This window comes from Hesperophylax consimilis, chromosome 22 (assembly GCF_061612785.1).
Source record: "Hesperophylax consimilis isolate HC1 chromosome 22, BYU_Hcon_1.0, whole genome shotgun sequence".
Lineage (NCBI taxonomy): Eukaryota > Metazoa > Arthropoda > Insecta > Trichoptera > Limnephilidae > Hesperophylax > Hesperophylax consimilis.
This window is the reverse complement of record NC_142857.1, coordinates 5,791,500-5,811,507: the sequence shown is the minus strand read 5'-3', so window position 1 is coordinate 5,811,507 and position 20,008 is coordinate 5,791,500. Positions and strand designations below refer to the sequence as shown.

Sequence of the window (20,008 nt, the reverse complement as noted above, 5' to 3'; positions counted from 1 at the left end):
CAACAGTTTTCTTTATGCATGGAATACCTGCGTGCCTAGTAACTGAAGTCAATTTAACTTTGGTTCCCTTATTTACATTTTTAACAACCACAGAAAATATAATTCCCAAAAGCAGACTCCAATAAATTGAATTGAGTCCAAAGTCGAATATCAAATGAAATTCTTGTATGTACTTTACATAACTAGGGATTAGCCTGTCATAAAACCTCGTCAGGATCAAATTAAATTCACAGGAACTTCAAAGGAAATTGTCACATATTTTTTACTTGCTAAAATTTTAAAGTCACTCTCACTTTTTAAATCTAGCGCCAGAGTTATACTGAAAGCATTTTTCCCAGAGAGTTGCACTTCAAGAAATGTATTATTTTCTGTTGAAAATAATGCCAGGAGATCAGAGCTATTTTGAGATTAAGATTGAGCCCGTTATTACTTAGTGGTCGTCACCAAAGAAATAATTTAACTAGAACAGCTGAGTTTGAGGCGCCGCGCCCATGTGGGGGGTTCAGAGGCGTATCCCATTTTCTCTGCTTCTTCGTTTATGTCAAACGGTTTCTTCAAAACCTCCATCAGGAACCTTACCTGAAAATAAATGTTTAAACAATATTAATAATCATCGAAGCACTAGAAAAAAATTGTTATTTCCGCATCGGAATAAGAAAATATTTTTACAAAGCATCACTTATGATAAATCATTAAAAGTGTACTGTGGACGTGTCGTTGTGCTCGAACCAAAGCAAGCTCAATCTATCCTCACTTGTGAAATTGTTAAAACATTTTCAAATATCGAAACTCTTTATAAAACAGAATGTCAATTTCATCAAGTATACATGTTAGAATGCAGAGATACGAACTAATCGCGTGTAACTGTGTCTGCTCCAGTTTGTAAACCAACCTGTGCAATGCCGCGTCGACCAACTTACCTGGTTAACAGGCAAAATGCAACTCGTGGAAGGGGCTTTTCTCTCAGTGCCCCGTCCCTTATGTGCCTATCCATTAGCCTCTCCATAGTCTTTGGAAGAAATGAGGTGAGACTAACTGGGCGAAATGCACCTGGTTGGTCATAATCGATTCTCCCCGGTTTAGGTATGAACACTACCCTTGTTTTCTTCCATGATATGGGAATGTATTCGAGGAAACAGCCTGCCCTCAGGATCTTAGTCCCACAGGAAGTAGGATTGTATCTAGGCCCCTCTGTAGAAGTGCCGGAAAGATTCCATCCTCTCCCGCGTTTTTAAATGGGTCAAACCCGTTGATCACCCATTTAACTCTGGAGGGAGTAACTATTTTAGCCACAGTGTCCCAATCCTCACCTTCCCGTGTAACTCGTCAAATGTCAGTGGTGGACCGGTGTCACTTGCATCTAACTTTTTATAACCGGGAAAGTGTTTCCCCAGCAGTTACTCCAACTCCCCCTCCCAATTGTTAGGTTAGGTTAGGATAGGCGCTACATTTAAAAAGGCCGAGCAACGGTTGAGTGACTTTAAAATTTTAGCAAGTAAAAAATATGTGACAATTTCCTTTGAAGTTTCTGTGAATTTCATTTGATCAGCAATTACTCCAACTCTCCCTCACAATTGTTAGGTTTATGTTTAAGTTTGTTATTGAGTGTATACTTTCTAAAGAATTTATTTCTTAATTCTTCAGAAATCATGCAGCATTAGTGCACTATGGGTTCATTTTGGTCATGTATACATAAAAGATACGCGCACTAATCGAGAGTACGAACTATACATTATGAGAATGCACAAATCGTGTATACTTTCTAAAGAATTTATTTAATACTTCTGAAATTATACAGCATTAGTGCACTGTGGGTGCGTTTTGGTCATGTATATAAAGATACGCGCGCACTAACCGACGGTAGGAAGTATACGTTAAGAGTCTGCACAAATCGTGCATACTTTCTAAAGAAAAGGTCTAATGTTAACTGGACACATCAGGTTTCTTTCAAATCGGTATGGATCACAATTCTTGGGATCAGTGGCATCTCATCAGTGATCAGTGAAAAGGTTAAGTGATATATCCCATCTACTGCACAGTGTTATGGCATAAATCTTAATAGCACAGACCTTGGAGAAGTCATCCTTCTCAGCAGCAGTGATGGCATCCTGTAGCATCCAGTTGCGAGCGACGTAGCGCGGGTTCACCGCCTTCATGATGCGGCACCTCTCGTCCTCACTCGTCGGGCCACACTCCGAGTCAGCTGGAACGGGGGACCATAATATGAGAAGGAGCTGTTATATAATTTAAGAGCATTATGATTCCCTTGTCAGAAACAGATTTGATTGCGAATCTATGGGGTTTAGGGGCTGGGCATCGCTTAAATCAACTCATTTTAAATTTTAAAATCGAAATACCCTCGACAGAACTGCGCGAAAATTACCTTGATTAGTTTTATAGTGATAATAACCCGAATAAATATATTTTTTAAATATATAAAAATAAAAATTATATTATTCATACTGGTTTTATTATTTCTACATATACCCTATACGAAAAAATGAAGGGGAATTGAGGTAGGAACTCACCGACTCTGGCCAGCCGGTCCTTATAGATGTCCACCCAAGTGGGCCAGGACTCGTGAGAAGACAGCCTCTTCAGGGCCCACCTACTCTCCAACATGGCTTCACGCAGAAACTCAGAGGGATCCAACTATTCAAACAAAATACATAACAAACATATTATTTTGTTTTATAAAGACTACATAATTCTCAAATTGGTAATTACATATATGTCATTTTTTTTTAAATGTTGTCCCAAACATAAGGCCCCATAGTAAGTGTTCAAAGATGGTTTGAAAGGGAGATATGTAAATACGAATGTTAGAGGGAGCGAGCTAATATTAAAAAACGATAATAATTAAGCGAAAATGATGAAAAAATTAAATAAAACACAACTCGTTTGAAATAGAGCAAATATATCTCGACAAATGCTTTAGTTGCATTTAAAGATATATTGTGAATTTTTTCATGCCTATAACATATTAAATAACGTAATGAAATGTGTTTTTAATACTTTTCGGAGCTTACTTTACTATTTTTATCGAGGGAATTTCATATAATTAACGTTTCGGCATAACAAATGTATAAATTTTATCTTCAAAATTAACTCTTTTTTTTGGAACTAACAAGAAACTTGTTATAAATCGGTAGAAATTGGGTATGCGGGGGCCTAAGATGAATAAGATGAAAAGCACTCATCGATGGTTCAAACTCTAAAGGAGCTAGGACAGAGGAAGCTAGTAGGACTATTAACAGGAGACTACCACCTTAACCGCTCGTGTGATGCTATATCCAATAGGCATAATTTAAAAAAATAATTTCTCTCATTACATATTTTTTTTATAAATATATAACCACATTATCTGGTAAGACAGCACAATTTACAAAAACATAATTTTGCAAAAAACTAAGTTATTACGAAAACAGAATCAACTGGCGCACAAGGAGTTAAAAGACAAGTAGGTGAAATGGCATTAATGGAAAAAGGCAATGGTATTGTTTTCATGAAAGGTTTTGTAGACGAGTCAAAGAAGCCTGTTAATTACTCTATATGAATTGACACTTACTGAGGAAGTTAAAAGGACTATTAAATTAACAGGACACTTGGACAAATTAACATGATTGCCACATCGGGAGACAGGAGTGGAAATCACCAAAATATATAGGAAATAGACAGACACCTAAATGCTATCATAATACTGGGCTGACAACCTAAAATAAACTTCCCTCTTTGGATGAGTGCGAATGTAAAAAATTGGCAAATTTGGAGACATTTGAGCGAGGCTATGTCCAAAGCTGGTCACCCGAAGGCTGGTGAAGAAGAGATATGTGTATTTGTACCTCACTCAGTTGCCAGAACGTGATGGTGAAGTCTGCTCCCGTGTCCTCCATCATCTCCAGGAGCTTTTCCACTATTAAATCATCTCCTCGCTGATCGGTCTTCAGCCCCAGTTTCGTCAAAAAAGTCTTGCTAGAAATACATTTAACAAATAAATTAAAACCATACAGTAATGTCTAATTATCCACAGTCAAAGATAAAAACAACGCAAAAGAATTAAATGTAATCCGCAAAGAGTGCAAGGCTGATGTAAGCTTAATGAGTAAGATCAAGAAAGGGACGCTTAGATGGTTTGGGCATGTAGAGCAAATGAGCGAAGAAAGGAGTGTAAGGAGAATACATGATGCGAATACGAATGGTAGCAGAAGTCGGGGACGCCCGAGGAAGACATGGCACAATCAAGTGAATCAGATACTCAAGTCGGGCCATGTCAAGAGTCAGAATAATAGAAGAGTATGTATGAATGTGAATGAGGCTTCTAGATTCTAGATTCATTATCTACTAAAAGCTAAATTATCTGCTAAAGTATACCTATAGGAAATATTGTGAAACAAAAATATGCAGTTCACGAGAGTAACCTACATATTATGGTCATTCAAAGCAATCCATTTGTGAAAAACCATAATTCAAAATATGTATTAGATTAATTTATCTTTACTGATAAATGGCTAAGGCCAAAGGGGTTGATAAAATGCGAGTAATGTATATGTATTAGTTGTATAACTTACAGAATTCTATTCTTGCCGAAGGTGTCTAGACACTTGAGGAAGTTGGCCATCTGCACCTTGTGGGCGGAGGTCAGGATGGGAGACAAGGCAGCGGAGAGCTGCATCAGGTTCCAACACACCACCTGGAACAACATACACATGTTTTAATTACCCTGTCAAATATTTCCACATTCCAAATGCACAAATTTCTGACCCTGTCAAAAGTTTCAAAATTCTAAATGCGATGAATTTCTGACCCTATCAAATATTCCAAATTCTAAATGCCATGATTTTTTTACCCGGTCTAATGCTTCCAAATTCGAAATTCCATGAATTTCTGACCCTGTCAAATATTCCAAATTCAAAATGCCATGAAAATCTTACCCTGTCAAATCATTAAAATTCTAAATGACATGATTTTTTTACCCTGCCAAATGCTTCCAAATTCAAAATATCATGAATTTCTTGCCCTGTCAAATATTTCGATATTCTACATGCCATGAATTTCTAACCCTGTCAAATATTCTAAATTACAAATGTCATGAATTTCTTAACCTGTCAAATATTCCAAATTGTAATTGACATGATTTTTTTACTCTACTAAATGCTTCCAAATTCTAAATACCATGAATTTTTTTCCCTGTCTAATATTTTGAAATTCTATATGCCTAGAATTTCTGCCCCTGTCAAATATTCCAAATTCCGAATGTGATGAAATTCTTACTTTATTCAATGTTTCCAAATTCTAAGGACTGGTTGTTTCGGAGAATTTGAACAATTCATCAAATTTCAACGTTAATTTGCGAGTTCTGTGAAAGTCCTATTCAAGTTCTGATATTATATCATTATAGGCTAGTTTCTTGATAGAACTGAAATAATAACAGAACTAGAAAATATCTTTCACAGAGCTCGCAAATGTTGAAATTTGAAGAATTGTTCAAATTCTCCGAAACAACCGGTCCTAAATGTCATGAATTTCTTACCATTTATTTGATTTTCAAATATCATGAAATTCTAACCTTGTCAAATATTTCGAAAATCTTTATGCTATGAATTTCTTATCTTGCCAAATGTTTCCGAATTCGAAAGGCCGTGAATTTCTTTCCCCGTTAAATGGCAAGACAACTGCGAATGAAGAACTATAAATAGAAGAAGACAACATACCTCCAGCTGCTTCCCTAAAGCATATCGTCCCTCGCCATCAGAGTGATTGGGCACAAACCCGCTGTAGTAAGAGTCTGCAAACCCGTATGGACCAAAGTCTATGGTCAGGCCGAGGATGCTCATGTTGTCCGTATTTAAGACCCCATGGGTAAAAGCGAAACCTGTGAGAAAATAGACACTTTACAAGAATGCATCATTATAGGCCATTGGGAGCTTAGTAAGCTATAAAGTTTTTTTAAATATGTTTAACCGCTTGAATGCCAGCTAATCCATAGCGGATAAGCTGGTAGCTTAACTGCAATTGACTCGATTTTATGGTAATGCTCTTAGCACACTATAATATATTCTATTCACTCGGCAATGAAATAATAAATATAATTATATCCTGTCCTTTCATCACTTGCAAACATATATTATTTATTTTATCTGTGAACATCGACCTTGCAATGGACTTCTTGTGTTTGTTTATTTCTTATTACTATATATATTCAGATACATTGTAAAGGACACTTATTTAACCTTCTTTACTTTCATTATTACTATCATTTTTGCGCAATGCTTTGCTATTTCTAATGTATTTCTCGGGTGTCTCTGACTGCGTCCACCATTCACTACTGTATACCACAATAAAAACTGTTAAAAAACTACATTACATCGACTTTAATTCTACTCCGTATCTCATTAGGTATTCCTTGGGCGTCCCCGACTTCGTCTACCATTCAAACTACTCTCTAAACACTTCTGGAACTAATAAGAACAAACTTTGAAATTTTCAGTGTTATTGGTCGATTACTTTTCGAGTAATCAACCAATTCGATATCTGAACACAAGTGGAGATTCTGGGCTAAGTACTTATGCTATATACATACAAATTTGATAAATACATAAATACCATAGACATATGAATATTAGTAGACCTGCCCTAAGTGATTAACAGCGTATTATCCCCACTCCCCATACCGGTTCCATTGGAGCCGGCTGTGCTCGCGTATGGCCTCAAGTGAAATTTGAAAACGTGACGTCATCATTCTTGTGCGAACTATGGTCGAGGCATCATCGGTTCATTTTACGAAATAACACGGCAAAATGTTGACTTGTACTATGAAAACTTGTAAAAATAGATGTTAAAAAGAGAATAAACCCAATTGTCGTATTCCATTCCATATATAAGCATTATTTTAAGCATATTCACATCGTATAATATGAATCAGTTGTTACTATCACATCGAGAAACGTCTGGACGTGAAACACAAAGCTGGTTGGTTGCTGGGAAGTAAATTATGAACATTTATAAAAGTGTCTTAACTAAATACTTAAACGAAATATTCGACTCTGAAAATAGAACCGAATTTTTTTGCCGAATTTGGACTTCGCAAATTTGTTCATAACGTGGCGAGTAATTTGCGCCCCCATGTAAAAATGTCTATTCATTCAAAGGCAGATTTTACTTTTAAGAACTACATGGTGATATTATAATGCGAGATGCCTATTTACTGTCAGATTGATTTATTGACCAATCACAGTCAGCTTTACCCCCTTCGTTCTTCAACAGTTGATTTTACCCCTCATCTTTAATTTCTAGTCTATATATTCATATGTCTGTGATAAATACATAAATACATTATCTGGTACAGACAGTACAATTCACAAAAACATCATTTTGCAAATTACAGTCAGCTAGCGTACTGCGCGCAACATGCCATTTTATTGCTGGCACACTGTGTTTGTATTTGGCGGGAGCTTTGCATTCCAGCAGTTAAGAGACTAAGATCCTGATGTATATATACCAACTGATATAGATTATCATGGAGCATAATAGAATAAGACACCAGGAGATGGGCAAGATTGGAGTAATTTAGCAGAGGCTGCCAGAACTCTCAAAGGGTTGTATGATGTGATTCAAATTGATTAGTGATAACAGTTTTTTAAATGATAATACACAATCGAGAAGCACAATAAGTATTGATGTTTCACTTTGTAAAGAAAAAAGTAATTAATGGATTAAGCAGATAGAAATGGTACAAACCTTGCCACTTTGCCACTAAATTGAGAGACCTGTGCGCCACCTCTGTAAACAGCCTGATGAGACGATTGTCATCTTGCAAAGAAATATCCGGAAAGTGTTCCTGTGGACACGTACAACTTATTAGCCTCGGCTTTCATAATAATACTATTGTAGTTGTATATTCAGTCCGTTAGCCACGTTTCCTTAGTCAACATTTAATTAGGGACTTCTGCATTCAACTCTACAATTAATTAAATTTCAATTAAAGTGATTTATTTTTGGCGTATTATGCCTCCGTAATAAGGATTCAGGAAATTCATAAAAATATTCAATCGAAATTCATAAAATCCCATAAATATCAATAAAGACGACAAGGCTAAGCTCAATAGTTCTTGATATCTTATAATTGACGGCTACACCAAAACTAAACGCAAAAAACCAACCTAAATTATAATGTTTTACCAGCTCTTAGACGATTAAAGTTGGCGACACAGTATCACATCTACACACTTCACGACATTCTTTACACATCTGCCCTGATGATGCACACCGTAGTGCTGTCCGAAACGTTGGCTAAAGAAGGAGGTAGCGCAACACGGCATAATAACCCAAAAATAAATCACTATAATACTTTTGGCCATGAAAATCTCAAATCAAAACCAAATTTCAATTAGTTTAGATTATATTTTTACATACTAGCTGTTTTGCGTGAAAAATCACAGGATGTATTGGATATTTCACAGAATTATAATGTACAACAGAATAAGGCGACATTTTTTTACTTTCTGTTAAACCAGCAGACAGAAAAATCATACGCATGTCCGGAGTCACTCGCCCTGTCTGAAGTTACAACATTATACGGTAACATTTGAGAGGTCCCTTCTAGCTCCGTTTCAGATTTTGAACAATTTTTGATAATCAGAAAAACATGTCATTTGTTTGTTTTACTTGTCAGCTGATCACAATTTGATATAAATCTGAAACAGACCAAGAATTGACATTTAACTGGAAACTTCAAAATATCAAAAAACAAAAAGGCGCTAATTGACCATTAATTTGAACACAATGTTACATTTGAATTTAAGCTAAGATTATTTACCTGGATGATGTAATCGCAAAACTGTCGCATGATCTGTAGCTCTCCGCTGCGAGCCAGTATCTCCAGGGAGCCGATTCGGAACCAGGAGGGAGCCAGCCGCAGGACCACCGCCGCCTTCTCACAGATGGGATGGCCGCAGTAGAATATGTCGCGCATCACCGGATCGTCGCTCACTAGAAAACATACGCTCATAACTATGAATATAGGCTTATGTAATTACATTTTTAATTTTTAAACCAGAATTTCAACTCGTTGGTTCGATGCTCCCCTTTCAAAGATGTATTTCCTCAGCATTTTATTATCAAAATCGCAAGTGGAAAATGCCCGTAGTATCACCCTAGTTGGTTTAGGTTAGTTGAAGTTCAATATGCAACACATGAAATTGACTTATTTTAGTGTTGAATACCCAGGAGAATTAATAAGATTGAGGTTTATTGTAAGGTGTATATATAGGGGCGGTCCTGAGCCAAACGGCGCCTGACGCCACTAAAAGGGCACCATAATAGGTGTTAGGTATTATCAGCACCTTGGCTCCATTGCAAGTCAACGCCCTTAGCAGACTGCTCCAATTATACATACACGTAATAATTATACATAACAGGCCGGCCCTTTGTAAGTACATTATGCAATTGATGTAATGTACATGGATTAATATCAAAATATTGGATAAACGAGACACGAGTGAGCAAATGAGGTGAAGGCACGTGGCCCGCCAGAGTCAAGAGTCGCAAACGCCTTTGTTTTTGGATAACAGCATCTGGGACTTTTTCTGCCAGTGGTGCTAATATATTGTTAGTTGTTAAGGTTCTGAAAGACAAGCAACTTTTTGCGAAAATTTCTTGCCGGCAAGGTATCAAGCAATAAATATTTCCATATTGTCCATCAAGATTGCACAATATTGTCATGAATTGAGTATTCATATCAACGTTTTTTAAATTTTTTGTCTGGAGCCAGTGAGACTATGGCATCCCCAATTGGGGTATCTTGTGAAGCTGAAGGTAGTGGGCAGGGGAAGGAGATGGGGATGAGGAAAATGGAGCATGACGGTTTCGTCTACTAGCAAGAAATGTCTCAGATATAACACTTGAACCATAACGAGAGCAGAGAAGATAGAATCACCAGCTGCCTCGTGTCTTTAGGGGAATTTTATCATCATTGACATTCTTAACCAAAGGAGGGGAAGGAGATGGGGAAGAGGAAGTACCTGGAAGTATCTAGTCACCAAACACGGCCAAAGCCATTTCAAGCAACATTTAAATTCTGAGTGCTGTTCTTAAACTAGGGCGATACTGAGAGTACCTTCCACTCTGGAATGTGCCGCAAATATATTATATATTATTTTAAATGAGTAATTTGTGAAAAAACACAAATTAATAAAATAAAATAAACTGCGCACGCCGGGATTTGAATCCACAATCTCCATGTTCCCTGTCGAGAGCCCTACCCCTCGACCAGGCAGGCCGTCGACATATTGCCCTGTCTTGACAGTGAGTTCGTCTAGTTAGCTATGTTACGACAATATTGCCGGGACAAAAAATGTATTTTATTCTCATTCTGTTATGTATGTGCGTCGTGCAAGACTATTGACGGCCAAGAAAATTGTTTGGCAATAGGCACTAATAGGCAATTAATCTTGCACTTTTATCAACAACTTTAAGGATGGGTTGTTTCGCAGAATTTGAACAATTCATCAAATTTCAACATTCATTTTTGGGTTCTGTGAAAGTCTTATTCAAGTTCTGTTTTTATATAATTATAGGCTAGTTGCTTGACAGAACTGAAATAATAACAGAACTTGAAAAAATCTTTCACAGAACTTTAAAATTAACTTTGATATTTGAATAATTGTTCAAAGATAGAGCAACTGTCGCATCCCTGATTGCAGTAGTGCCACCACTTGAACGGCTTCATCAGCAGTGGTGTCCATTTTAAGGGGTTGTTTTCTAGGACTAATTATTAACATGTGTCCTCTTCAACGTTCGGATAGTGAATGACCTACATTTGACACTGTGTTTTTGTATGTGGCCAGGAATGGGTAGTTTTGCATCTAAAGAATGTTATATTTTACATAAACCAGATGAGAGAGCATAATGTAGATAGGCAACTCACCAATCAAAGCAGCCGCCCTCGTGGTGGGAATGCCGAGATAGTGGAAGGCTTCGGAGGCCACCATCTCGCGGATGGAGGAGCGCAATACAGCGCGCCCGTCCCCCTGTCTCGAGTAGGGAGTGGGCCCCGAACCCTTGAGTTGCAGTTCCCACTTCTGGCCAGCTCTAGTAAATTACAAATAAAAAATGCTAGCAAAATACCCTACTAAGACACTCCGCACTCCATTAGGATCTGTGCAGTGAGGGGAGTGCTTTTAATTTGTGCACACGGTGCATTATTGAGACAATTACGTTATTACGATATGGAAAGCTCTATCAAGCACTACGGACTTAAAACATTAAAAAGCAGGAGAGACACTGCGGACATGATTTACTTACACAAAGTCTTGAGTGGTCATATTGACTGTCCAGCCCTTTTGTCATCAATCAATATTAGAGTCCCAAGTAAGAAAACTAGAGACAAATCATTGTTTCATATCGAAATAGCTTCAACGAGTCTCAGGCAAAATTCTTTCTTACTAAGAACTTGCAATCATTATAATAAAACTTATTTTGATGCTGATATCCTGTCGTGTACCTTAGGAGCTTTTAAAAAAATTGTTAACAGAGTATTGTAATAATTAACCCTTTTCTAAATTTAATACATTACATTCATCATTTATTCATTATCACTCTTACATATTATTTGTATTTAATATCAAATTTACGTGTGTGTATGTATGTATGTGTGCATGTATGTATGCGTATGTATGTATGCAACTATGTATATGTATGTGTGTACGTATGTATTTATGTGTATATGCATGTGTATGTATATATATGTATGTATGTGTTTATACGTGTATATATATATATCGTCGCATTAATTCGTAGAATGCGTAACCACCAAATGTAAAATTTTACAGGAGGCACAAAAAACCTCGTAGTGAAAAAAAATGAAAGACGGCTCATTCTTTTTATTTAGGTTTCGAACATATAATATATTTCGAAATTTATTTTTAATCATTAAACTTTTGTAAGTTAAGGCTTTCTATTTCAAATCGGAGTTAAGAAGTTTACATGAAAACCGAGAATGGAGATACGTATTTTACAAAAGATACATACTTTTCTGCGAACAGTTTTATGAACAACCTAGCGGAAAATTTTGGAGATAGGAATTTTACATTCACAAAATAAAACACAACAATGTATGTATATGTCGAGGCAGTCTATTTAGATGCATTTTAATGATTTTAATGATGCGGAAGGTTATCGTTAAAGGAGTGGTAATCCTTTTCTAATGTCTGTTTTAAGTCTTGTAAATGCTGGTACTTTTCCTTCCTTAAGGGATTAAATCTGACTCTCAAGTGAAATCTTCAAACTCTGGAGATCATTACAGATTCGCCGATGCTGGGTGAGATCTACACTGACCGGGAGTAGTCGTGTCAGAGATGCTCGTTAAGTGACGCTTGGGGTTGATGAAGGAGATTGTAGAAGAATTTGATCTGACATTGTCGATCACCCTTGTTGTCCTGTAGAAATAAAACTGATGTACTTACTAGGGTTCGCAAGACCCGGGCAAAGAGTAGCCATGACAGGAAACGTTGTGAAAGAGACTCCTCAGAGTGTGAAGATAGGTGGGAGAGACTTGAAAGTGGAACTGGTGAGCAAACATGTGCTTTAAGCGTAGAAACTCTTCATGCTCAGCATCACTTTGGAGTAAAGTGAACGCTTCATCTTGCGCGGCTGGTCGATCTCGAGGCAAGAAGAAAGGACGTCGATAGATGCGTGCGTTCCTGCGTACAATGCAGGACAATTGACCCTCCGCCATCATCCTATGAAGCGGGTAATCTTAATGTTGTGACAACCTGGAGTCGCTTGGCAGTTGATGTTACTCATGTCGGTAGGAAATGTTTACTCACATTTATCGATTGCGGTCCAAGTAGATTTGCAGTGTGGCGGAAAATCGAGTCAGATAATGCAGCTTCGATTATCAGACATTTGGAAGAAGTGTTTCGGGAAAGAGGCCCGCCCAAAGTAGTTCTCATGGACAATGGTACTGCATTTTGTTCCTACAGTATTACAGATAAGTGTAAGAGATGGAATGTTCGTCAAAGATTTCGCGCGGCATACCGACCAGCTGGAAACGGTATAGTTGAACGACATCATCAAACAATAAAGAGAACTGCAGCCAGAAGTGGAAGCGATCCCCTGCAGGCAGTGTTTTGGTACAATCTTTGGCTGCAAAAAGTCAGGATGATCAAGGTGTTGCGCTGTCTAGTATAGTTCACACTTACTCGTGGAGACACCCTTCTGCGCAAGTGAATATAGAAGAGGAAGTATTGACTGAGTTCTAAGTGGGCGATCTTCTTGCGGTTAAGCTAGTAGATGGGAGATGCACATCGTGCATGGAAGGGTGACAGGACTTACTTCAGTCAACAACATCGAAGTAGATGGCATACCAAGACATGTGCTTGACCCGCGGAAGATGCCTGACAGAGAACGGACTGTGTCTGAGGAGAAACGAGATGGAATTGCCGCACGTTCCACCGTCAATATTTTGGGTTTGTTTAAAGAGGACAGTGAAGAACCGGATCCGGATATGCATCAGGAGGAGATCCACTTGCAAAGAGATGGTGACCTTGAAGAAGAGATAATCACAGAACAAGGACCTATTAGGTTGGACGCGAAGGGCTCCGGGTTAGTTAAATCAATTTGTGCAGTGATGATGACATCAGGAGGGCGTGTGGTGATAAGCAGATACCACTGTAAAAGCGGTGAACGCAACCACAGAGGCACATAAAACAAGAGAGCTACGGCAGAGCGTCACACAGTGCAGAAGACGTCAGTTTAGACTACAGATACAAACACTATTCGTGACTTCACAATTAAAATTAAGGTTATAAAATGTTCAAAATTGATTAATCAACTTATCTCAGTTAATTTCACGGTAAAACTATTACACCGTAAATAAATTTCCTCAGTCAAAAACACAACAAGCGTGCACGGCTCACCGGCCAATACTGAATTAAGGAGTTTCGAAGTATTCGCGAGTAAAAATGGCACCATAATTTTACGCAGTTTCCTAATTTGTGTTTATCTAAAAGGTTAATTTTTTTTTAAATTTTTGAGTTTTACTAGTCGATGCGGGACTAATTTTAACACCAGATGGCATTAAAAACGTATTTTCGAAAAATTTGGAGTTACGCAGTCTACGAATTAATGCGACGATATATATATATATATATATATACATTTTCTCTTATTATTTCCTTGTTTTTAACATTTCTTTGTTTTTAACCTTTCTTTGTTTTCTTTGTTTGGTTATTGCTTTTTAACCTTCTTTATCTTTATTGCATGATGTGAACATTGGTTATTGGGTTGTAACCTAATTCTTTTACTTATTTTTTTCTCTCTCTCTATGCATGTTATGTTATAAACCTGTTAATGTTCCTAATAAAATAAAATAAAATTAATTTGTGAGGTAAGTTATTACCGGTTTACGTATTCTCCAACAAGAAGGGCTCGTCCATCTCCGAGCTGTCCGGCCCAATACCCAAACTGATGTCCACCGTAGCGATGAGCTACCGGAGTAGCCCCTACCGGTAGCGTATTGCCCGAGACAAAGGCCAGAAACTCCTTGGACTCCGCCACCCTGGGGTTCAGATCCAGGATGTTCTCGAAGGCGTCCGCTGAAGCAACAACCAGGCGGACATTTTTCTCTAATGGGCTTGGCAGAACCTGAAAGAAAAATAATGTTATTATATAATAAAATGTCATCAACATCACGGCACTACATCTCAGCTGGCTGCGGTCCCTAATATGATTATGTACATAACCTCCCAGCACTGGAAGGAATGAGAGAGGGCACTCGGAATGAGACAATCCAAAGTATGTACTGATAAACGGATCAGACCCTAGACTAGCCAGGCAACTGGACAATATGGACAGTGCACTCGCTGAGGGAACTGGTAGGACTACTAACGGGACACTGCCATCTCATGTGACACTTGCAGCTGTTGAGAGTGGAAAACATCAATGCAGCAGGCAACGCGGGGATTTGAACCTGTGACCTCCAGCTTGTAGGCGAGAGCCTTACCCCTTGACCACGGAAGTCGTCACTCTGATTGTGCAACCAGAAGCCAAATATTTAATGACAACGCCGGTGATATTCACAAAAGGGACCAGGTTACTATCAAAGGAACGAGGTGAAATGGGAACACAATGGGAACACAATGGGCCCATGACCTGATTTCTCACGGGAATTATCCGCAAACCTTCTCCACTTCATTAAAAAAAAAGAAGTTCTTAACCTCTATAACGCTGGCCGTTTCAATGTAATCTAGCCCAGAACGCGGCACATTTTGAAGCAATGTATACGTGTTGTAGTGAAACATCATGGATCATAATACAGGGTTTTCCAATAAGAGGTGTTATTTTGATATTCAATCGTAAAAGATCAATGGTTTCGTTGATTGTGTGGCACGTAGCGCCGTTTTGTTGAAAGTAAACGTTGTCCAGATCAATACCATCCAATTCCGGCCACAAAAAATCATTAATCATCTCTCGGTAGCGATCCATGTTGCTCCAGCCTCATTTTCGAAAAATTAAGGTCCAATGACTCCGCCGGACCATAAACCGCACCAAACAGTCACACATTGAGGATAGAGAGGATTTTCAACAATAACTCTTGGGTTTTCCGAGCCCCAGATGCGACAATTTTGCTTGTTGACGAAGCCACCGAGGTGGAAATGGGCCTCATCACTCAAGATGATTTGCATTTGATTCACTCAAGTGAATTTTAATAATTTCAATGCGTTGTTAAAGCGTGTATTTTTCCATTTTTATTAATGGCGTAGTTTCTACTTGTCAAATGTCAAAAAATGACAGCTTCAAAAGTAACATCTACCGAAATAGCGGGCTTTTCAAAATAACACTTCTTATTGGAAAACCCTGTACAATGGGCGTCACAAAAATCGCACCTATTGCAAAATCTTATGAGATAATAAAGTGATTGTCTCTTTCGGATGTGATTCACGCCTCCAGATGAAGCTACTGGTCTCTTGAAGCCTTTTGAAAACCTGCTGAACGGCAAAAGGACTTAAGTTTAGTTGCCGAGCAACATCACACTGTCGCATCCCTGATTGCAGTAGTGCCACCACTTGAGCGGCTTCATCAGCGTGGTGTCCACTTTAAGGGGTTGTTTTCTTCAACGTTCGGATGGCGAATGACCTACATTTGACATAAACCGCTCCTTTTATAGCCCAGGAAGATGACACAAGATGTGGCACCTGTAAAGAGTATATGCGCAACATTTTCTTAACGTCCCTGACTCGGAAAAATTGTATCGTTTATGAAATGAACCTATTGTCAAATAAGAGGTGGTTAAATGTACTTTCAATTGATTTATTTATTTATTTATTTATTATTGGATAATTTGTATAGCGCCGCTTTTGTGAGATATCACCTCAGGGGCGCTTTACAGTTGATGCAGGTATTACAGAAAATATAAATATTACAAAAATAGAGTGAAGTTAAGTTAAGTAAAATGAAGTAAGGGTACAGGTGACACGAAGATAGAAGATGGAGACTCTGCAGCAAGAATCCCAGGTGGTGAAGAAACTGGTCCAGCTGCTGCAGCGAAAGAGTCCACCGCGTCCACCAACAGTGCCAGCACGAGGTTCGTCATCCGTCCAGGTATGTGTCTGCTGCTAATAAAGCGCTGACACACTATCCTCTCACAGATACCAGACCTTGGCAGCACCGCTGTGACGTTCTACAAAGATAGAAGATGGAGACTCTGCATCTCTGCATGAAGAATCCTAAGTGGTGAAGGAACTGGACCAGCTGCTGCAGTAAGAGAGTCCACCGCGTCCAACAACAGCGTCCAGGTATGTATCTGCTGCTAATAAAGCGCTGACACCTCACATAGATAAGAGACCCTGGTAGCACCGCTGTGACGTTTGGCAAGTCCATCATTTATCTCCATGTAATCCTGTTCCTGGTAATTGTTGAAGTGGTGCATTCTGTCCGCAATAAAAAGCGACGGTTGGGTAATAACTTACCATGGGCTTAGTAAAAAACTTGCCAGTGTCCAAGCTTGCCCAGTTTCCGAGAATTTTGTTGAAAACATCTGGAGTGCATTTACCGGTCGCCGTTCGTTTCGAAAGTCCAATATTTTTGAGCAAATTTCAGAATATTCACTTTAAAACACTGCACTCAAATCACATATTATAAAGTTCTAATAATTATTAAATTTATTTTTATTTAAGTTCAAATGTTGATGGATTGATTTTAAAAATAATTTCAAAGGGATGTTGCCTCATTTCCCTTGAAAATACTAAAAAAACACAAAGCGGTTGGAGGAAGCGTTAGGACGCGTCCTGCTGCCACGAAGGGCGCTACAGTACTCAATATGATGTCAATATTGTTAGGTTTATATGTATTAGCTCGGGGAAACTTAATAATTAACTACATATAAAAATATATTCGTATAGATATACATAACTGTTGCACAACCTCTCTAAAATAGGGGTTAACATATTCAATTCTTATCGGAATCATTACTATAAAGAGCTTCCGAGGAAAACTAACACAATCAAAACGTAAACAATGATCTGAAAATAGAGCAAGTAGTACCAAACCATTTCAATTTTCACTTGTAAAAATTACATTTTTTTTATGTGACACCTCACATGAGAGGCCCTGTCTGTACAGTGTAAGGAAAGGGGAACTATTATGTCGCCACCCGGTTGGGCAGCGTTGTGAGGCGGGTAAAGGTAGGGGATATAGAAATGGATTTATTAATCCGGGTCTTGAAGAGGCCCAAATTATATGAAGGAGGAAATACAGATGTCGGTTCTGGCTAGTTCCACATACAATGAGTCAAAGAAACAATCCGTTCTGATGAAGCCAACATCAACTGTGAATGGGTGTTCCGCCCGTATCCGTCGAGTTTCATGCACATGCACTGGTGTACAGGGGATCAATGCTGCTAGCTCCTTTGAGCAGGCTGCGTTGAAATACATATAGAACAGACACAGCCTACATTGCGTCTGTGCATTAGATATGGCAATCGGTCTTTTAACATCTGATTGTCAATCAGATGGACCGTCCTACTTTGCACAGAATCAAGTAGGTTTATCAAATAAATATTTATCGCCTCCCTAATTCAATTCTTGGACGTACCTTAGATTTGTACAGTATTACCAGCTGTTAACTATTGAAGAATCTACTAGCACTATACAAGACACCCAGTTTCTTGGATGCCAAATTTACTCATCAGTTTTTCTATATATTGTATAAAAGAAACCAGAATATTATTAAGAAATTATATCAAAGAATTAAGAAGTACAGAATGCCGCGCCTCTCTTCCAGTTTTTTTATCATCAATTGGATAGCGCTAAATGTTCAACCGAGCCACGGGTTCTTTATCGCTGATATAAATCAACACAGTAAAAAAATATATTTTAAAAATAGACTGAAGTTTCTCATTCAATTCAATGACTGGCGCACGGATTGTTATCTTATAAAATGAATAGAATACATATAACTAAAAACTGATAATTTTACTGCAAACAAAATAAGCCACTCGCAATTGAACAAATAGAAAGTTCTAAGTTTCTTATAAAGTTTTATCCTGTGCTGACAGCAAGTGTTAGTTCAAATAGTACTGCAAGTTACATAAAGATAACTTTGTCGATACAGAAAAATCTTAATTATAACAAAGGAATGTGTGTTTTTGTTCTGAAGCAGCATTAACTCTCGGTAAAGTTGTTGAATTCCGTCTCACGCAAAGGCTCTTTAAAAAAACAACACTTGATTTCAAATTAATTACTAAAGGATACAATGTAAAACATGCACAAAATAGGTAAGTTTGGGATATAATATAACCTTCAAACATAACTTTGATTGAGAAAAAATGGAACTTTAATGCATCTTTTACCAAGTCCCCGCTGCGTAAATAGTTGTTTCTTGTAGTAACTAACTAAATAACCATCAAGCTGTTTCTCCGCAGGGGTAGGCAGAGAGGACGGACCGCCAAACAACTCGGTCTTGGCACACACTTCTTGTCTCATTCACATTCATACATACTCTTCTATTATTCTGACTCTTGACATGGCCCGACTCAATTATCTGTTCCACTTGGTCGTGCCATGTCTTCCTCAGGCGTCCTCGACTGCTACCATTCACATTCGCATCATATGTTCTCCTTACACTACTTTCATCGCTCATTTGCTCTACATGCCAAAACCATCTAAGCGTCCCTTTCTTGATCTTACTCATTACGCTTACATCAGCCTTGCACTCTTAGCGGATCTCCACATTTCTCACACGATCATACATGGTTTTACCACACATACGCCTCAGGGATCTCATTTCTACAGCATTCAGTCTACTTTCATCCTTTCTTTGATTAATGCTATTCATAATTTTTTTGCGTAAAGCGTGAGGCGGAATTGGGCAATTTTATCAAACTCTCGAACGGTGAGCTCTGGTTTTATAAAAATTGCAAAGCTTTTCTAAAATTCCACATGTTTTCTAAAATTCCACAGCTTTTCTGACTGGAATTTATAGGTCAGAACAAATGTCTTCATTTTGAGACAATTCATGTAAGGAATTAATATCGCCTAGTAATAATCCTGACGTATAATATATATGCGTCTAAAAACCTATACTTTCCTGTGTAAAAGATTATAATTTATTTGAGAGGTTAAAAATGACATGTTTTGACAATGGCTACATACCGTTGAAAACACGGCATTCTTGACATTTTCTCGCACATAATTCTCTGTAATAATGTCCACCGGTAACTGAGAATATTTAGGATTTCCTTCAAGCGCCCAATTTTTAAAGTCTTCAACGAGGGGCGCGCATGCACTCTCCCCCGACATGGTCACTAAACTCCTTGGAAAATTCACACAGAATTGCTTAATACCAGTACGGTGGAATTTCGAAGTAAAACTATTAGAACTGGAACAAACATTTAGAAATAAAAGAGTCTTGTTCATCGTTAAAAAGTTAAAATTTTATCTCCTATCTAATTTTCAAATATTTTGACATATTATCTGTCAACAATCCCCGGTACTTCTAAAATCGATAGCGG

At 38.0% G+C, this 20,008-nt stretch overlaps 1 protein-coding gene across 1 annotated transcript; it reads right to left on the bottom strand.

The window, feature by feature from the left end:
* Positions 1-359: 359 nt before the first annotated feature.
* LOC149412746 (uncharacterized) lies at positions 360-19,978 on the bottom strand. The gene is made up of 11 exons (XM_089645036.1): positions 19,650-19,978; positions 14,399-14,643; positions 10,925-11,088; positions 8,816-8,988; positions 7,738-7,837; positions 5,712-5,872; positions 4,569-4,690; positions 3,843-3,972; positions 2,529-2,652; positions 2,070-2,203; positions 360-579 (listed from the first exon to the last, which is right to left on the bottom strand). Exons 1-11 carry the CDS (start codon positions 19,911-19,913, stop codon positions 457-459), a joined length of 1,740 nt encoding a protein of 579 aa, XP_089501162.1. The 5' UTR covers positions 19,914-19,978; the 3' UTR covers positions 360-456.
* Between the last annotated feature and the right edge of the window lie 30 nt (positions 19,979-20,008).